General features: G+C 42.3%; 2 protein-coding genes across 13 annotated transcripts in view; both read right to left on the bottom strand.

Annotated features, from left to right (window-relative positions):
• Positions 1–8,741, bottom strand: part of MTHFD1L (methylenetetrahydrofolate dehydrogenase (NADP+ dependent) 1 like) — a 142,887-nt gene extending 134,146 nt beyond the window's left edge. The window contains exons 1-5 of one of the 2 annotated variants that reach the window (XM_085217035.1): positions 8,533–8,741; positions 7,509–7,593; positions 4,092–4,142; positions 3,962–4,015; positions 1,961–2,085 (exon numbers count right to left, since the gene is read on the bottom strand). In XM_085217035.1, coding sequence (XP_085073161.1) covers positions 1,961–2,085; positions 3,962–4,015; positions 4,092–4,142; positions 7,509–7,593; positions 8,533–8,651 — 434 coding nt within the window. In that variant the 5' untranslated portion in view covers positions 8,652–8,741. The remainder of the gene's footprint in view (positions 1–1,960; positions 2,086–3,961; positions 4,016–4,091; positions 4,143–7,508; positions 7,594–8,532) is intronic. The other variant, XM_085217034.1, reaches the window with a different exon arrangement.
• A 59-nt stretch (positions 8,742–8,800) lies between these two features.
• PLEKHG1 (pleckstrin homology and RhoGEF domain containing G1) overlaps positions 8,801–20,128 on the bottom strand; it is a 125,465-nt gene continuing 114,137 nt past the window's right edge. For all 11 annotated transcript variants that reach the window (XM_085217026.1, XM_085217031.1, XM_085217027.1 and 8 more), the window contains 7 exons: positions 19,383–19,478; positions 18,120–18,158; positions 17,646–17,668; positions 16,562–16,780; positions 15,993–16,109; positions 13,600–15,274; positions 8,801–11,876 (listed from right to left, as the gene is read on the bottom strand). In XM_085217026.1, the coding sequence (XP_085073152.1) occupies positions 10,774–11,876; positions 13,600–15,274; positions 15,993–16,109; positions 16,562–16,780; positions 17,646–17,668; positions 18,120–18,158; positions 19,383–19,478 (3,272 nt within the window). In that variant the 3' untranslated portion in view covers positions 8,801–10,773. The remainder of the gene's footprint in view (positions 11,877–13,599; positions 15,275–15,992; positions 16,110–16,561; positions 16,781–17,645; positions 17,669–18,119; positions 18,159–19,382; positions 19,479–20,128) is intronic.

Genomic DNA, 20,128 nt, shown 5'->3' with positions numbered 1-20,128 from the left:
GCTTCACCAGGGGAAGGTCATGCTTGACTAATCTGGTGGCCTTCTATGATGGAGTGACAGCATCAGTGGACAAGGGAAAGGTGACTGATGTCATTTACCTGGACTTGAGCAAGGCTTTTGACATGGTCCCCCATTACATCCTTATCTCCAAATTGGAGGGATGAGGATTTGATGGGTGGACCACTCGATGGATGGACCACTCAATGGATAAGAAACTGGTTAAAAGGCCGCAATCAGAGGGTGGTCATCACTGGCTCTATGTCCAGGTGGAAGCCGGTAATGAGCGGCGTCCCCCAGGGGTCTGTCTTGGAACCGGTGCTCTTTAGCATCTTTATCAGTGACATCGATGACTGAATCGAGTGCACCCTCAGTAAGTTTGTTGACAACACCAAGCTGAGTGGTGCGGTTGATACGGTAGAAGGAAGGGATGCCATTCAGAGGGACCTCAACAGACTTGAAAGGTGGGCCTGGGTGAACCTGATGAGGTTCAACACAGCAAAGTGCAGAGTTTTGCACTTGGGCCAGAGGAATCCCAGGCATCCATACAGACTGGAAGGAGCGGTCCTTGAGAGCAGCCCTGCGGAGAAGGATCTGGGGGTCTTGATAGATGTAAAACTTAACATGAGCCAGCAGTGTGCCCTTGCAGCTCAGAAAGCAAATGGTATCCTCGGCTCTATCAGAAGAGTTGTTGACAGCATGGACAGAGATGTGATTGTCCCCCTCTACTTTGCTCTTCTCCATCTGGAGTACTGCGTCCAAGTGTGGAGCCCCCAGTACAAGAAAGATAGGGAACTGTTGGAGAGGGTCCAGAGGAGAGCCATGAAGATGATCAGGGGATTGGAGCACCTCCCCTACAAAGACAGGCTGAGGGAGCTGTGCTTGCTCAGCCTGGAGAAAAGAAGGCTGCGGGGTGACCTCACTGCAGCCTTTCAATACCTAAAGGGAGCTTACAAACAGGAGGGGAATCAACTCTTTGAAAGAGTAGATAACTGCAGGACAAGGGGAAATGGATTTAAGTTGAGGGAAGGAAGATTTAGGTTGGACGTCAGGGGGAAGTTCTTTACTATGAGTGGTAAGGTGCTGGAACAGGCTGGCCAGAGAGGTTGTGGATGCCCTGTCCCTGGAGGTATTCAAAGCCAGATTGGATGGGGCTCTGGGCAGCCTGGTCTAGTACTAAATGTGGAGGTTGGTGGCCCTGCCTGTGGCAGGGGGGTTGGAGATTCATGATCCTTGAGGTCCTTTCCAACCCTGTGATTCTGTGATTCTGGCCTGCAGAGCCAAAACGCCAAAGTGACCAGTGGAACAAGATCAGCCTTCTGGAGCTAAGCCGAGTCAGAGTAATGCATCCTTCTGGGATGACGCAGGCTGCTGAGAAGACAGAAGGCGTTTCTGCACAAGCATTCCTGTTACTCTCCAGAACTCCAGACAATGGAAAGTCAACTAATTTGCAAGATGATCAGATTTTTTCCAAAATGATGATCCAGAAATCTATGCATCTCCGGAGAGCAGTGCAACTCAAGACTGACTGGAAAGTTGTGCTAATGGGTCCGAACTATTACAGCTTGCTCTCCCACCAGGAGGAAGTACTGCAAGAAGTTAAAACCTCTCCTGCACCTTCTTCCATCAGTCCCTCTTGCAAACATTTTGGGATTTGTGTTCAGGACAACTGTGTGACCATTTGCATTACTCAAGCACTGAAGTACCTTAACTAAGTAATATCTGTATCTGAAAATAAACTTTTTTTTGTTTGTTTGTTTGTTTTTTGACAATGTCCTGAATGTATAGCATATAAAGATATAAAAGATAATGATCAGTGTGACTTCAAAAAAAGACTTCAGAATTGCATCTTTTATCACCACTCAATAACATGCTGGACACTTTGACTGAGGAATCCATTAGTGAAATCTGTTGGAGAAAATTGATTTTTACAAAGACATCAGCCTCTCAGTGGTTTACTTACCCATCCACATCCTTCTCAGGTTTCACAGCATTTAATATCTTGCTGCTATACAAGCTTTCTGGGAGGTCAAGGGCAAGGCCCTGCACATTAGGATCTTCATTAAGCCTCAAGATTTCACTGACAATCTAAGAAGTTAATAAAAAGCATTAAGGATCAGAATAATAGACAATGGAAGAATCTAATTACAAGGGGATAAAACCTATTTTTACTAATGTGTTTATGGCTACCTTTGCTTCCCCTACATATTACTGCAACTTCTAAATGAAAAAAGCAATAACCTGGCTTCTGCTGTTCTGTGTTTCTATGGTTTACCAAATTAAGCCACCCTGACTCTATTGCAAACATTTTACAAAGCCAACATATCATGTGCCATTAAGCTGCCAACAACATTTTGCCCTTCACCACTAAAAGCCTCAGAAAAAGCTCAACACTATAATGGCTTCAGAGGATGCTTTTAGAAATAAGAATTCTTGATTAAAATATTTTAAAAATTCAAAATAGGACCAGTTTATGTCCCAACAAAGATCATGTATGAAAAGCCATCACATTAAAAGAACAATTATATGAACAGAAGAGCAAAGAGAAAACTCATTTTATTACAACAGCATATACTGTTACTGATTTTCCTCAGCAAAAGCACCCTGATCCTAAGACTTGACATTGTTCTTAGAGAGAATTCTCATTTTTTAAAGGTGTTCATAATTATTTGTGCAACTTCAGGTACTGAACCATATGCGAGTTCAAACCTCTCATAGTTGGTCAAATTCAACATCTGAGACTGCATTAACTGCCTTTGATTGCTTCATATTACATGCTGAACAGGGGAGTTGGACTAGACAATCTTCGGGGTGCCTTCCAACCCCTTTGATTCTGTGATATCTGAAGTACAATACTGATTCCTAGCGATATATGTTGTCCTGTAGTGGTCACACAGTAAAAGCATTGTCACAGCAAGCAAACAGGTGAGGTAAGCAAACTGTTAACAACTTTGTTAAAAGTAGCTAACCTTAAGTAATAAATATACCATTTTCCCCCTTACTTACATAGTTCAGCTGCTTCCTGAGATGTTACTTCAAAGCAACAGCAACCTTGCTCCATACTTGCTAAATTCCACCTATTTCCCACCATTATTGAACAGATAAGCTCATAGCAATTCCTATTTTATCTTTGTTTCCCAAACCTGGCTTTCTTACATGGCTCTGACTATGCATCATCCCCAAAACGATAATAGAAAGTGGAAAGTCCCTCTTAATATATGGGGAAGCCTCTTTTGAGATCATAGTGCAAGACAGTAACATTTTAAAAACAAAGTGTACCAAATACAAAACAGTACACAAAATCCACAGGTGCACCGCATTATGAAATCCCCCAAGCACAAGGAGGCCAGCCGGGAAACTACAAACTCCTTTGCTCTTCTTACTATCAGAGACCTCATGACTGTGTCTATTAATAGTCTGCTATACTGAGAACATACTGGATGCAAGCACTGTACCTCAAAGCTAACGTCTTACAAGACATTAAGAAGGGAGCTCTTCAGTGATTTGGGGTGGATGAATTTGTTTAATGCATACTTTAAGTATTTCAAGATCAATAAATAAGAAAAATATTTCAACTCTCTGTCACCACACCAAATCAATTAATCTCCCCAAAGTAAAACCTGAGCAAGAATCAAGAGCCTCATAAATAGGTCAGAAAAGCGGCTGTAGTAGATAGGCTATCACATACGAGCCCTAGCTCAGAGCTGCCACCACTACAAAAGCCATTCAGTCTGTGAGGCTACAAGAGGATCCTTGCAGTTAAATACCAGACTCAGAAACAAAACATGACCAATTATTCTGTCTCAGGGTTCCATGAGACAGCAACTGTCCAAGTGTTACACTTGCTACGTAAGACAGTTCCAATTCTCATGAGTTAACAGAGACACACTGGGGGTGCTAACCAATGTCAGAAATAATTATGAGTTCATGACAAAAACAAAACAGAAATAGTCCTTCAGGTTACCTCATCTTTGCTGCTGCCTTCAGGGAGACAGATGTGAATCACACGTAGACCAACCTGCCAAAAGAAAACAAGACAATTACAAAAGGAAGGTAGCTCATGACTGATAGCAAACATGTTGCCTAAAACTTACCTCTTCAGCAAAGTTCTTGTTTATTTCTTGAACCAAAGGAACATTACGTGCCTTGGGAAACAAAACAGAAACTAAGTTTTAAAATAATAAATTTACATTTGAGTAATGTCAGTGCATTAATATATAAGTCTATGCAAGAAACATAGTGAGAATATCTGTGTCCACTAGTGTAGTGAAAACGCTAAGTCACATCCTGAGGCAGTGATTGAGCACTTGGTGGGAAAGCAGGGCCAACCCAGCGGAGCTCAAGTGCAAGCAACGACCAGAAGGGTGGATTCTGGCTCCACCCCTTCCCAGATCTCTTTTAAGGGTTGTTAGTGGAAGCGAGGGTATCTCTTGCCCACATGTAATAGTGAGTTCTGTCAGACAGAAGCAAATGATGCCAGCTCTTCCTCCTCCTACTTGCTGTCAGACACTGCTCCAGAGCAGAAGCATCCTGGACAGATGCACCACACAGCAATCTCATCCAGCAATCACCATATTCTGAGGTCTCCACAACTATTTGCACTGTATTTATCACGATGTCTCGTTTTTGGTTTTGTTTTTTTTTTTTTTTTTTTTTTTTGCTTACTACTTACTCTTGAATTTTAGGAGACTTTTCACATATTTTTGTATACTGCAACAATAAAACAAAATTTAATATTCAGAACCAGAAACTTCCTATTAACAGATCACGAAGACTTCCACCCCAAAGAATGCCAGGAGATTTGTTAAAAACAAACAAGCAAGACATTTTATTCTCACAGCCAAATGATTACAAACAAAATCTACCTTCCAATTCAGACAAAAGGACTGCAATAAACTATTTTTAAAGGGTTTATTACAATTCCATGTACACATTCTATGTAGCTTCTTCCTCAAGATTTCCTCAGTCCCAATCATTTCCCACTGGAGTCAAGTCATTCATTTGGCACTGGTTTTATTTGTGACTGGTGTCACACCAAATGGTTTTGGTCCAAGTCTGTAATAATTCACTAACACCCCAAAAAGACTGAAAAATGAGAAAACAAAAACAACAACAAAAAAACCCAGCAGAATTTAAAATGAATAATGATATCTTCCATCTCCCTTCCTGAACCCAGCACTGCCTGTATCCCTGGCACAACACTGCCACTCCTCCTCTCCCACTCCCCAAATCTGGCACCTAGGGATGAGGAGCATTGTAGGGGCCTCTGCATGGAGAACACAAGTGAACCTAACACCGAGGCAAGGAAAGAATAAAGTGTGTTAAGGACAGCTCTCCAGCTGTTCCCTTATGCTGAACCTTGTGGCACTGCATTTCCACAACAGTGATTTGACCAACAGGACTGGGTGTTTGTCTGCGATTCAGCCACCCGTCACACTCTCATAAGAGCTCACTCCATGCAGAAATCCCTGCACCAGCCTGATCTTTCCACAATCCATGGAGCATGGTGAAGACAAGCTGACAACCAATGTAGGCAGAGCAGAATCTGGCAGTGCACAGCTGATAGTCACAGGGCAACAGTTCCAGCATTGCACAGGATCCTGACACCAGATATTATATTCACAAAACCACAGAATTGCAGGAGTTGGAAGGGACCTCAAGAGTGTCCAACCCCTGCTGCTAAAGCAGGTTCCTTACAATAGGTCACACAGGTATGTGACCATAGAAGGAGACTCCACAAGCTCTCTGTGCAGAGAGCTTCAATAAACCTAAGAAGTAAACACAAGTTTTTGTTATTCTTGTGGTATACAGCCTCTACTCTCTCAAGGCAGATTACAAAAAATGCTGGTACTAATCACAAAGCCAATCAAGTTCAGGTGGCATCTGACTATTAGGCATCTAAAGGCACTTAGTGGGTTCAATGTGAAACTCCACATTTCCCTAGTGAATTAGCAGCACACCATGCCAGCTGCAAACAACTAGATCAAGGGGTTGTCTCACTGCCATCTATGCTCCTCTGGCTGTAACATGTCACTTGGACAGCAGCACAGACCTTAGTGCTCTGCCCACGTTGCCCAGTAAAGCAGAGCAGTATGAGTCAACTAAAACAAACCCTCTTTGAGTACAAATACAGCAAATACATACAGGAAATTCTACTTCAGCCATTGCAGCCAGGCTAGAGCTAGTGATTTTAACTAGAGAACACGCGAGGGGTGAATTTCACCCAGAAGGATTGAGGACTCCAAATGTTATAAAGACCTCTCATAATCCAAATCAGGTGGGGTAAATGGAGACCACAGGAACATATGTTTAAAGCACAGTCATGATCCAAACCAAAACACAGGCCTTGATGCATCCTAAATTATAACATAAATGAGACGGAACTTCTCACACATTGCTCCATCCCACCTAACACTGTTGTCCCTCCCCGGTGATAGCATAAAACACTCCTGTGGCCAATGAAGACTGGAGAACAGCCTGCGGGGAAATGGGACCCTCTTTTTCAGGTAACCCAGTCCAGAGCAGTATGGATGAGTTTCAGCTCACTGTGCAACTGCATGGAGACAAAGCAGGAGGGAGAAAGTGAAAGCCACCAAGAGGACGGTCATTGCTACTGTCAGATCTTACACTGACAGCCATACAGAGGGCTATTTGAAAAGCAGTCATGGAAGTAGTTTGTTCACTCAGCCTCTCCAGAATACCTACTGAAAAAAAGTTGGTGTACTGCCTCTTAGATTCACTATTACTATTTCAAAAATATAGTTAGGTTTTACAATTAAAACCCTCTGGATAGTATCACAGAATATCCTGAGTTTGAAAAGATCCACAAGGATCATTGAGTCCAACCCCTGGCTCCGCATAGCATCACCCAAAACTAAACCCTATGTCTGAGAATGCTGTCCAAACACTCCTTGAAATCTGGATGCTCAGGGCTGTGCCCACTGCTCTGGGCAGCCTGTTTCATGCTCATCATTATCTGGAGAAGAACCATTTCCTAGCCCCCAGCTGCTCCTCTTTCGACACAGCACCATGCAGTTCCTTCAGGCCCTGTTACTGTCACAGAAAGCAGAGCTCAGCACTGCCCCTCTGCTCCCATCACAAAGAGTTGCAGCAGCCATGAGGGCTCCCCGCAGATCCTCTGCTTTGGCCACAAACAGGAAGGTGGGCAGGAAGGAGGGATTTCCCCCGCCCAGATAGAGATACCTCAGGAGAGAGTAGTCAAGAGAGACCTTGGTTTTCACACCTATCAGCATTATTTGCAAGACTGCAACAGCTTCAAGCAAAATAAATGATGAAAAATACTGCTTTGATTTTAAAACCATCTATCAATCCACTTAGACAATGCGAGAGAAAGCGCTCGCTCTCTTGAACTCCAAGCTGATGGGGTTACCTGCTGCCACCATTCTGCTTAAAAACAGGGTTACTTCCTGCACCACACATCTCTGAAGTTTCAAACAGGAAACGGCACCGAAGGAATCTGTTACAACTAGTCCCATGTAAGTAGTTGTTACCTGAATAATGGCAAGCGTTGGCTCAAGCCGTGGGTGTTCTCTCTTCAGAGAGGCCAAAGATTTTCTTGCATTCTCAGTGATTTTGCTGCAATACAACAACACAGGCACATCTCTAGCGAAAGAATCCAATCAAACATGAAACCCTTCTAAGATCAGTCACTGGAAGCCTCCATTAGTCACTAGTACTGTTGCTTGGGCAGATACATTTTTAATCATCAGAATTATCATACATTGCGAAGGGCAGCATTCAGCAGCCAGTTACAGAAAACCTAAATAGACTGAAATATCTTCCTTTTTCAGCTGTGTGCATCAGTGCTCCAACATGCCCTACACTTTACAGCCGTCCTCTGTCCATCAGGTTTGTCTGACCCCACAGCAAGGAACCAGCACTCCACATCGCTTCAGGACCAGGTGAGGCCCTCCATATCCTTGGTTCAGAACTGAGGGAGCACAACTCCTCACACAACGCTGGCTGTGACACTGCCATTTTCTGGATGCTTCTTGGGGCTGCGGGCAGCTGGCAGACAGAGAAGCTCTATTTGCTGTACCACTTCTTGGAAAAAACAGCAGAAGCCACAGCCAGGCACTGGGAAGACTCTCTGGTAAATATCCCTGGGTGAGTTGCTCGGGGTTCTGCTCCGTTTCTTTATACACATAGGGACTGGCGACAGGACATGTTGTAGAGAATGGGAGATCCCTATTTGGCCCCTGCTAGCTGGGAAGAGGCAGACTAGAGAGGCGTTTTACTATTTCATCCCTCCCTGCAGAACCAGACACTAGCAAGTTGTCTCAGACGTCCCTCAGCGGCCACATGGAGGAGAGGAGGGCTCACGTATCCACGTGCACATCCGCGTGCGCAGCCTCACCTGGACTACCCCGCAACCGCCCGAAACGCCCCAAACCCCCCTCAGCCGAGTCAACGCAACCTGCCCCCAACCCCCCAACCCTTTCTTCTTTTTCCTCTCCCTCCTCCTCCCCCCACTATTGCATCAGCCTGCACCGCCTCCCCTCGCGCTCCGCTTACCGCGCGGCTTGGCCGCCCGCTGCCTGCCACCCGCTCAACGCCCGGTACGGGGCGGCAGCGAAGGGCAGAGAGAGGCAGAGCCGCATCGGGAAGCAGAGCCGCAGCACTTCACTCCTCATTCTCCTGCGGGCTGCACGCTGGCTGCAGAGCCGGGGCGGGGAGCGGGCCAAGGGGCGGGCGGGTCGTGCTGCTCGCCCCGCCCGCCCTTCTCCCCTCCCGGCGGAGGCGTGCTCGCTTGTGCCCTCCCCCGAAAGAAAAGAACCGCAGCTTATTGCATACTCCACGTTTATTACAAATAGTATGAAATGGTCCCTGGGAGACAAGTTACGCGCTGGTACACCTCCCCGTTTTTGTGTGTGTGTGTGTTTTTTTTTGTTTGTTTGTTTTGTTGTTTTTTCTCCTCCCATCTGCACCCATTGCACGAGGTGCGAGTTCCAAACAACCTAGAGGTGCGGGGGCCAAGCACAGATGCAACTCCTATGGGTATTTACAGTACTTTACAAGCTCTAATAAATAAATACGGGCTCCACTACTTCTCGGCAGCCTAATTCTGTACAGTGCTATTTTTCTCAGGCTGGCTGCAGTTCCATCTGTGCAGAGCATCACTGCTGCTGGTTTGGACAAGTTGGTACATGCAACGAGTGACCAGTCAATGCACCTGGTAAATAATTTAATCCATTCTAAGAAATTCAAGTCCTTAAATCTTAATCTACAAGTAATTAGCTGTACATTGATAACTTTGGATTTTGCTCATGATAACCAATGGAGAAAATAGACAGCAGGTCCGGGAGTGCAGTAACTGAGGGGAGCCATACACGGTTAATAAAAACAGTACTTCAGCTCCTTTATATACTGATATGTGTAACTCGGTACTGGCTTTATCTGCATCATCTGAAGAACTTAAGCACCAAAACAGAATGACAATCACAGAGGATGGTCAGTGTAGACATGCTGAGGCTTTCCTCTTGGTACAATGTTTTCAAGTAACAGAATCCAAAGCTGTGCAATGATGACAAAACAGAGTAAATGTGCATCACAATGGAAAGTCTAATCTTGTTGTAAATGGGAGCATTTACTCTGTACGTTATTTTGCAAAAGAATACAATACGTTCTCATGTTTCAGCTACTTATATAGACACTGAATTATACTCAGCCCACCTTGTTCTGAGGATGCCTCTTTCTCCTCACCCTGCCCTGGTGGAAGCAGCCTGTACCTCAGCCAGCACTACTGCAGAAACAGTCCGCAGCCTGAGCTCAGCATGTTTCACCCAAGCATATGCACAAGTCCCATTCTCTCTCAGATTTACTGACTTCGGGGTGTGAGGAACGTGCAGATCACTGTGTATCAATTGCACTTGACCAACCCACATGCAGTGGCTTTCCACTGCTGGGCTCTGATTTAGTCTGCATGTCCCAGACACTATGGGCACAAAGCTAGCACTCATCTTCATAAGCAGCAGAGCTCCCTTCTGCTGTCCCAAACACCCTCAGGACAAGCATGGACTCACATTGACAGATTCACATAAAAAGATGCCTCTGCCCATTCTCTGCCAACTGTGCAGCCACAGCAAGTAGAAAGGCTCCAGACACAGCTATCAGCATCTCTCATAAGCACTAGGACTAGATTCAGTTTAAAACATAAGAAGTCTGCTCTAAATCAACATAGTATATTTGGTATCTCATGTATTGGTCCTGTAGACTTGGAATCTCTCTTTTGAAAAGTAATGCGCAGTAGCTTTGTGCAATTGCACATACAGCATGATGCTGTCATTACCAGAACTTGGCTTAGAAGTTTGCACATTTACGGATGTAGCCATGTGCAATCAGAGTCATTGTAAGAACAGAACTGGTCACAACTCAGAAGTTCAAATGCTAAGGTTTCCATGTGGTAACATGGCTTAAGAATCAGTGTCGAACCTGGGTTAGACAGCTTTAAAAAAAAAAAAAAAAAAAAAAAAAAAAAAAAGGGTATCACACCTAGCAAGAAACTGAGTTGTGCAGAAGAAAGATACAGAGGCTCCATATGGGATCATAAGTCCACCTGCATTATGGAGCAAGACAGCAGACAGTGCACACGTAGCCTCTTAACTTCTAAACCATTAAAAAAAAAAATCTATTTACAATATCACTGTGATAAAATGCCTGATAATGTAATAATACAGAAATACATGATGCCAGTACTGATTGTCCCAGTATATACTCTTCATGTTAAGGCAGTACAGCTAGAGATCACCGAAAGCATCAAGCAAAGCTACTGGAACTAAGACATTGAAACTTCTCCCGTAAAGACTGGACAATATTCTGCTGGTTGGGAGATGGCACTCTCCACAGGTAGTCATTCAGTTTATCTGAATCACTGTATGCAGTCAGATATGGGGTAAGCGTATGTTTGCTGCCGGTGGGCTTTGCAGGAGTACAAGATACAGTTTTGCCGCAGAAAGTTTCAGAAGGATCAGTGTCCGTGTTGTGCAATTTAGGATCCAGTTTCCTTGTTTGGTTCTGAGAAGCCTCCAGATCAGACCCCTCATCTTCAGACCTTATTTCAACATAGTCATCATCATCCCCTTCTCCCTCTTCAGTGTCTTTGAAATTAGAAAAATAGTTCTGAGTTGCCATCTGTGCAGTCAGAGGGGAGGGCCTGTTTACTCTCAGGACTTTTTGAGAATCCTGTAAAATCATATCCGAATAGTTCTCAGGGACCTGCTTCCTCATATCTGGCCCTGTACAGGCTGAAGCAATACTCAGCGCTTGATGGCCATTGAGATGGAAGTTCCTATCGGAATGAAGTGTTTTCTTGTCTGTTTCATTAGGATATACAATTGATTCTCCAGATCTATTGACCACAATCGAAGAAGATGACTGTGACCTACTGTATGCCTGTGGTTTGATACTGCTTACCCTTCTTCCAAGGGAGTTATAGATATGATCTTGGTGTAAATTTTCTTTGTTAGGTTGGCTGATAATTGCACTCCACCTCTGTGCCGGGACATGCAAGCGGTTAGAAATCTGAAGGGAAGGCACTGAGCAGGCTGACGGCAGCTGTCTGGGATTGCTTTTTGTCACAGCTTCTGCATATGAGCTCTTGGACTTTGAGTCTTGGGATTCTGACCATGGAGAAAAGTCAGCCAGCTCACCATTGCTGTAGGTAGAGTGCAAAAGCCAATCTTCTGCTCTGGAGCACTCACCAGTGACCTGGGCACAGGGAAGAGTGCTAGCCAGAGGTGTGGAAAACCTCACAGTTGAGGGCTCCTGAGGGCTGGCCCAGGCTTCCTTTTGGACCTTGGGTGAGCTGTCTCTGAAGACAATCTGATCATAAAGCTGGGAGTACTCAGCTATCCTGGCACCTAGGGAAGAGAGAGGTTTTAACTGAGACAAAGCAACCCATTCATTTGAGTCACACAAAAATTTGAAGATCCCAAAATTCTTTGGTATCAGTTAAAGAAGAAAACAAAAGACTTATAAAAATCTACCATTAAATCTGAAACTGTTTCATCCTCTAGTATTTTCAAGTAACTAGAGTTAAATTTTCATCTTAAAAGAAAATGATTTCACTCCTCTAAACCCGAATCCTGCCAATAAGACACAGGCATAGTTGCCCTATCTTGGAGACAGAGAGCTTAGTGGAGCTAAAGGCCCTTCCAGCCTCTTACCCCTGTTGTAAGTCTTACCCTTTCTGGCCAGAAGTATAGTTTGATCAGACCACTGTTTCACATAGCTGTGACTGCAGCGCGTTCACTAGCCTGAAGCTCACCTTATAAATAAAATCCATCCAGCTAAATGCTCAAAAGTGTGGTGAAAGCATGAAAGAATGCAATTTTCATTACTTTTTCCTTTACACTGGGAAAAAACAGGAAGGCTAATGACCTGCCGGATAGCTCTTCCTCTTCCTTTCTCTCACCCCCAAGAGTCTGAGAGCTGTGAAGGGGGGTGGAGAGGAGACAATGACATCCTATTGAAAGGTTGATGTAGAAGAGAGGATTTTTGCATCAGAGAGACACCAGAGGGAGTAGGTTCACAGTAGCTTTTATGCCATATCAGTGCAAGGAAATGCGCTGCTGGGCTTCCCAAGAGATGACAATGAAGCCAATGGTATCTCACTGAGAGAAATGGTTAGTAGGAAACAGTCAGAGGCCTTTTAAGTACTGCTGAAATTTGGTTCTATACTGAATTCTGGGATGTTTTTTCAAATTCTCAAACTTAGAATTTGCTTCAGGGTTTAATTCTTGAGCAATTCTGCCAGCATTACTTGGTGTATAGTGCTCTAATATTTACTACATTTGATCTAATTGCAGACAGCACCACAGGATAAAGGAAACACATAGTTCCAATTATATACTGTTTTATGACAAAATGGAAAAAAACTTTCAGAAAATGGCCTGGTAAATGGGATAGAAACTTTTATAAAGGCAATAATGACACTAGCGTGTGGAGTCCACTGGCTTCACTTCTCCAATTTGTTTCAACTGAATATGGACAAAAAAAATCCCCAAATTCTTGCAGCATATCCATTACATCGCACATTCATTACAGAAAATAAGACCAACCTTCTTATCTGACCCCATTCCTTATGCTTGTAAGTGTGATGTGGATGTTACCTGAGCAAATCTACATGGTTTATGAAGGCAAATCTCTGCACCTTTTTATTCAAAATACGAAGATCAATCTATTAAAGGAAATAATTGCAGGCTTGGGGTTTTTTTTGTTTGTTTGTTTGGGGTTTTTTTTGGTGTTTTTTGTTGTTGTTGTTGTTTTTTGTAATGACTTCAATGATGCTTCAGACATGATTTCTAATTCCAGCCTAAGCTGAGCCTATCCCTCCTGCCAATACCCCACTATTTCTTCCAAATTTTATCAAGTAACAGCAAGAATTTATTGAGATATAAAGGACTATTCACATCGGAAGCAGTCACAGGAAATTTCTTTCAGTGTCATAAAACCGTGACACCAAAGACGCAGTACTAATATTCAGCTAGTAAGATAAGGAAGATTCTATCCTCCAATTCAGTACATGAATTTCACTGTAAGTATATAAAGAAGTAAATCTGTACAGAAATATTTTTAACATACCGATAGCAGGACCACCTTGTTTCTTCTCCTCCAGAATAGCAGCAAGATCTTTGTGCTTCAGTTTCTGTTGTCTGCTAGCTGGCTGTTCCTGCTCAGGAGTTTTAACCTTCAAAAGCTGGTTAGCTTTCTTAATTTTCTGACTGTATTGCCTTGCCATCATAAAAACTCTGTTCTTTGTTTTATCCACAATAGCCAGGTCATTTTCCATGCACTCTGTATGTGCACTGGACAGAATACTATTGGCAGATTCGTATGGGCTATCCACAAATGGCACCTCACCCGAGAAGGAAGATCTGTTCAGACTTGCTAAAGAGCTTTCCTTGCATGCCATGGTGTCTTCAAGCCTGAGACTAGCCTCACTTATGGTGGCAGCCCTGGGTTTCACAGTTTTAGGGAAAATAGGAGTTTCTGGAAGAGAGAGAGTAGACAATGAGTACTCTACGTCTTTACTCAGTTCAGGTGTACTACCAGCATGCAGCCTTTCCTGTATATCATCTTTACAAACAGGAAAGGCTGCAAGATGCCGATCTCTTGTCTTTTCCTGATTCTTCTTGATGTAGTTTTCCAGGTCATTCCAGATCTCATCTACTTCCTCTGAGAGTTTATCTGCTGCAGACTTATGGGACAACGAGTCAGAATTGGAAGAGCTATCTACTAAGCTCAGATAGTCATTGTCAATGGGAAGACGATGGTAAGGACTCTCATCTTCACTGAACTGGAGACTCTCTTCAGAAACAAACTGCTGTAGATTGTCAGAACATGACACATCTTTTTCCAGGCCCAGAAAACTCCGCTTTATAGAGCATTTTAAGGGATCATGTTTAAATTTCAATAGTGGTGTTTCTGGAAGCACAATGGTGTCATAGATGTTATCTTCAACAATCCTGAGCTCATCCAAACTTGAAGCAGGTGCTTCTCTACCAAGTAAGATCTCATCCCTGCTAGCGTGAAGGGAGGCTCTGCTTTGATTTGCTGTCCTCTTTTTGGAGGCTGAATTTAACCTGCTTTTGTTTTCCTCCTCATAAAGGGAGTCTCTAGCAGATCTCTGGGGACCAGGATGTGTTTCCTCCCTTCTTGTCAGACCCATCAGCTTCAAGTCTTCGTAGCTTATATTGTCATAAACATGTTCAATATCATCAGTGGTCAGCTCCTCTGAAGATTCAGGATATGCATTCATACTGTTCACCTCTGTTCTTTTCACATCCCTTCGAGAACTGCGCTCACTGATCTTACATCTGGTGATGGTTGGACATGTGTTGCTCTCACCAGCACTACTGGCCCTTCGAACGATTTTATGACGATTGGAGCTAGGAGTTTCATTCTGATGCACTACCCCCAGGTGCCAGCTGCACGGCCGATCAGAGTGACCCCTCCTTTCTCCACTAACAGCTGAACCTGTGTTGGATGTAGACATCGATGGCATAAACATCTGATAATCATCATCATCATCTTCATTCTCATAAGGTGGACGCCGGCTGGGAAACAATGCCTGCCTGATTTGGTGGTCTGTCCAGATGTTTCTAACAGAGGTGGTTCCCCCCAGCATATTCATGATCAGTGAGCTGTTCTGGGGTGTGTTGAATTGTCTGGGTGACTGTGACTGTCTAGCTGAACAGGAAAATCGGAGATCAGTATTCAGCTGGCTTGACTCTTCATCTGAAGGGTCCTTGGAGCTCTGTGAAGATTTGAAATATGCAGGTAATGTTAGTCTGTCCCCTGCAATAATACAAAGATTCCCTCTGTTCACAGAACTTTCTCATTATCAGGGTGTCCTGCAGCACGGAGTCAGGTGGAGATGGGTAGAATAAGCAGGCTGCTCACTAGAGAGCAGGGGAACCATGGTGTCAGTGTCAGATTACTTTGTCCCTTAATCCTTTCCCTGGCTCAGAGTTCACTCTTGGCATTTAATATCATCTTACTTCAAATAAAAGACACTGGGATCATGCTAAAGCATGAGTAATTAAAGGCAAATTTATTTGGCAGGGTTGGATTAAACCTTTTATGCTAACTCTGCAGTTCCACAATTAGATTTAACTAATCTTACTCTGGTCTTGTGCCAAAAGTTTTGTTCTCCTCCCTTTCCCATTGCATATAATCCTAGCAGAAAGGTATGTTGTGCCCTCTAGCACGTCATTGAAAATTTTTCATTTTCTTTTTGGAGTAAATTTTCAACATTTTCAACAAGGCCATATGCAGAGAGAGAGAAGATTCCTTCTTTTGGATTAAGTTAAGGCTGATTGCTTTGTTTTGTTTTCCTGCCCCCCAAAGAATACTCTTTGAGGTTCATGCACATGAAAAGCATGAAACAACTTCTCTGTCTCCCTAAAGGAATCCATACATTTATTTAACGTACCTATGATGCACAGCAAAACCAAAGTAAAAAGTTTATATACCTGCATTTCACACTTGTTGAGATTCACACTTCTCCTTTTTTCAACATTTTCAGCAGCTTGACTATTAAGTCTTTTCCTTCCTCCTTTTGATTTCTGTAGTGAATTTTGTTGCATTCCCTGTGATTTAAAAGAACAGAACAAGTTAGGAGCATTAAAATCCACACTGCAGCCATATTCAAAGGTTACTAAGGAGCTAGAATAGCAGAGTCAGGTCAAGTACCCACAGCTCAATAATGAAATGCTCAAGAGTATTCAAAGCACACAGGAATGATTCAGAGCCTAGAAAACTTTCTTTATAATAATCAATTAAATTAAGTCAATCCATACAGCTTGCCAAAAGGAGATGAAAGCAGAATGTGCAAGAACGCAGATGTAGAAGAATACACAAAAACTGGATTAGGAGAAAGGAAATAAAATATTTATAAAAATAAAAATTAAAATATTTATAAGGAGAAGAAGTTGCAAATACTTCTAAGATGTTTGTGCCTCCTTGCAGTTTTACAGGTACTTTTAATCCACTTTCCATACATTCCAGGAGAGAAAAAAAATTATTCTATTCTTTTTCCTACCTGTTCAGATTCTTCTTCATCGTCAGCATCAACCTGTTCTGCAGTAGATGTTTGGAGATTTTCATCCTGATCGCTGTTGTAGGCTGGCTCAGTGGACCCTTGAAATTGGCTCTCTAGCCCACTGGATTCCAATGAACCCTTTTTCCTAGAATTCAGCAGGGATTCATTTGATCCTAATTTGGTGGCTTGAGATAACAGGGCTCCTTCAATACAGACCCGCTTAAGAAATAAAAGCATTGATTAAAAGTTACATAAACTATATATTTCAGATGGCTTTGCATCAGTTTTCTAGACAGTGATTAAGCTACATTCAGTTTGCTGTGCTGAAATGAGATGTATAAGCAAAGAATTAAAGCAATCAGAATTTTTCCATATAATATTTGGAACTGAAAAAAAATTGATAAATGTGTATAATTATGGACTTCAGTTTTATGGCATCCCAATTAAGTCACATCTAATGCACCCTGTTAACAAATTTTCCACAAACTCTCCTTCTTAATTCACATCCCAAATAAGATCAGGACCTGGAATTCAACAAGAGATTTTCAAACTGCACTGGATCTTCTTTGTAACAAATTCTTACAAAAAATGTGTAAATGAGAAATGCTTATTTACATCGTGCTTAAGCTATATTGACTCTGGTCACATATTATGATTTATAGATAGCATACGAATCGTAAAAGAATAAGCTCTTTTTTTTTTTTCTTTTCCATTTAAAAATACAGAGATACAGATTTCATTTAAAAATATTCTCCAAAGAATACACACTATCTTTATACACAGCACTTCTGTGATTATAGTGGTATTTATAAGAACCCCTAGGACATTAATAGTTGTTTGTACTGTGCTATAAAGTTCAAGAATGCGTGGAACAGTTAATTTTTGCTTGCTAGATATTCCTGAAGTAGCTAGCTGTGTTTCTTTAATTTCAATAATGCTACTGGAGACACTAAACAACATTTATGTTTTTGTTTCTTTCTTTAAAACAACACAGCCAAGGAGATGTGGATTCTACAGAAAATATATTCTTCTTAGTTATGTGCTATTTGAATGTGCAAAGCAAGAAGTACATGAAATGCCCTACCTTCTGCATATCTGGGCTTATATCTGAAAAATAGAAACATATACTTCATCAGAAATGAATAATCAAACAGCTATTGACTATGCCACTGGCTTAATGCTACACTCATATCCCAATTATGAATTCCCAATAGAGGATCAAATGAAACAGCAATATTCACTTGAAGGTCTCTGATAAAACAAGAGAAAACAGTAGTTTTATGACATCTCCACCTGAGGTCCTGATTTGACGGAATGATGTAATACAGGCAGCTATTCACAGTGGCTGGCTCCTGGTGTTCAATTACCAGTTGCTAAGACACTTACAGGACCAAAACCCCAGCATGAAGAATGAAATATTAGATTTAAACTTGAGATTTTGTTTTCTTTACTTCTCAAATGTGTATTTAGGGTAAGTTACAGGAGAAGAGGATACATTTTTACTTGTTCTACAAAATTGGAAACACTGGGTAAGTAAGCAGTAGAGGAAGCAGCTTACCATTTGACTTCAAAACCTTATGGACTCTGGATGAGGGTTCTGAAAAAGATAATGTGTTTAAGCACTCCTGCATCACAAAGTAAGCTATAGTTATCTTTTCATAGCACAGACATCAAAATTTAAGCTCCTGGCAGGAAAGCCAGATCTTCTGTTCTTAATCACTCAGCTAACTCACGTTCTTAGAAAAATAGAATTTCTTGAAATGTCATACCCACAGCTGTTACCGAAGTACTTACATGTTCCTAATGCCAGCTATCAGCTGTTCTCTATACGGCAAGACACACAGAAATTTTAAACCCAGGTTAGGATTCCTGGTTTCATAAGACTTGGTTCTCATCTATGCTCTAGCTTTGATTTGCTGGAGGTTTCCGTATTCAAAACATACGTATGTATGAGGTACTGAGAAATATCTATATGGCAATGTTTTTAAATTATAGGTAGCTGAATGTTAGTCCATCCATCCAATCAGCATTTTGAAATATTCCTTTTATAGGCAAAAGAGCATCCATTTGTTTCACCTCAGAAACTGAGGAAGATGCCTAAAAAGGTTTGGTTTTTTTAGACACCAGTGCCACTATACAAGAAATCACTACATCAGTCTCTCATGAATCCTGTTAAAGTCATTCCCAGTACACAATACTATATTATATATCTTATCTTAGTAAGATATGTCTTTAAATAGTTGAGCACAGGGACTGCAATATGCAGTCACTCAACTACACAGACATTTGTAATGTCTTCAACACTAAACTAACAATAATTATGGATCTATGAACCAGTAGAGAGAAAAACAGAAGTGAACTAATGTTTAATAGAGATTTAAGAGATGGTTATGGCAGACATTATGGTAAGTAGGTAGTAGTTAAATATTGAAGTAACAAGCCTATCATAAGATAGAATCACCTCTGAGACAATAATTACTTGGGAAGGGGAGGACAAGAAAGGTCAGATTTAAATAATGTGACTGACTTTCCTGTTCATGCATTCTTCTGTCCATTAGAAAATACCAGCTGTTGTTAATGCATCCACCTTTAGGAATGTATACTCATGAAATGAAATGCAAATGATGGATACAAGAATTAAATTGCACAAACAACAAAGGTTAACAAGATATTTCTCTTGAGTATCAGAGGAACTGAGCTCTGCAGAATCTCAGTGGAGTGTAAGCTAAAGACCAGAGTTATGTGCACAGACTCAACCAACCCTAAACGATCCATCTTGCTTTTCCTTATGATCTTCATTTATTAAAATGAGATTATTCACCTGATTTCCTTCTCACTCTCTGTTGAGTAGTGCCTTCTTTAGGCTGGTACGACGATTTTGTTTCTCCCTCAGGGCTATAATGGAATCCTGGGTGATCTGTGGAATAAGCAGAGGCAAAGGTGTGTTAACTGCACAGGTCTCAGCAGCTCCCTGGGGGCAGTGCCTTCTTTCCTGTGTGATTCACACCGTGGCACATGGGAGCCTGAAGCAAAACAAGCGCGGTTCACAGCTACAGGTAACTTAGGCACTTGGCCATAGAAACGTTTTGCCCACTTAGTTGCACCTTGCTCCAGATTGCTAACCCAGAACACTGATAGCACTATTATTATCTTCAATTGTTTGCTAGAATTTCAGTCTGAGTCTTCTCGACCCATTCTTCACAATTATGTAAATAAATAACAAGGCTTCTTTACTCCATGATTCAAGCACTTCCAGTGTAAGATTATTGTTCTCATTTCCCTTTGTTGCCAGGAATGGCTGCAACAAAAAGATCTAACACAAAAGCACGAAAGGCAGCAAAGAGGTGCAACAGAAAGGCCAGTGCAGAGGGAGCTGGATTCAGAGCATGCAGCATCAGCATTGTGTGCTCTCCTGAACCCTGACTCCTCTGGCAGGCGGATAAACTCTTCAGTCAAACATGTGTAAAGCACTAGATTGCTGGGTCCCAGCATGAAACTTTCTTGTGACTGCACCATAGATGCAGTTAGTTTCCATCACAGCCACAAGCCCAACCACTCGGATGGCAG

Source organism: Meleagris gallopavo, chromosome 2 (assembly GCF_905368555.1).
Source record: "Meleagris gallopavo chromosome 2, MGAL_WU_HG_1.1, whole genome shotgun sequence".
In the NCBI taxonomy this organism is placed as follows: domain Eukaryota; kingdom Metazoa; phylum Chordata; class Aves; order Galliformes; family Phasianidae; genus Meleagris; species Meleagris gallopavo.
The sequence above is the reverse complement of the archived record's forward strand: the minus strand, read 5'-3'. Positions and strand labels throughout refer to the sequence as shown.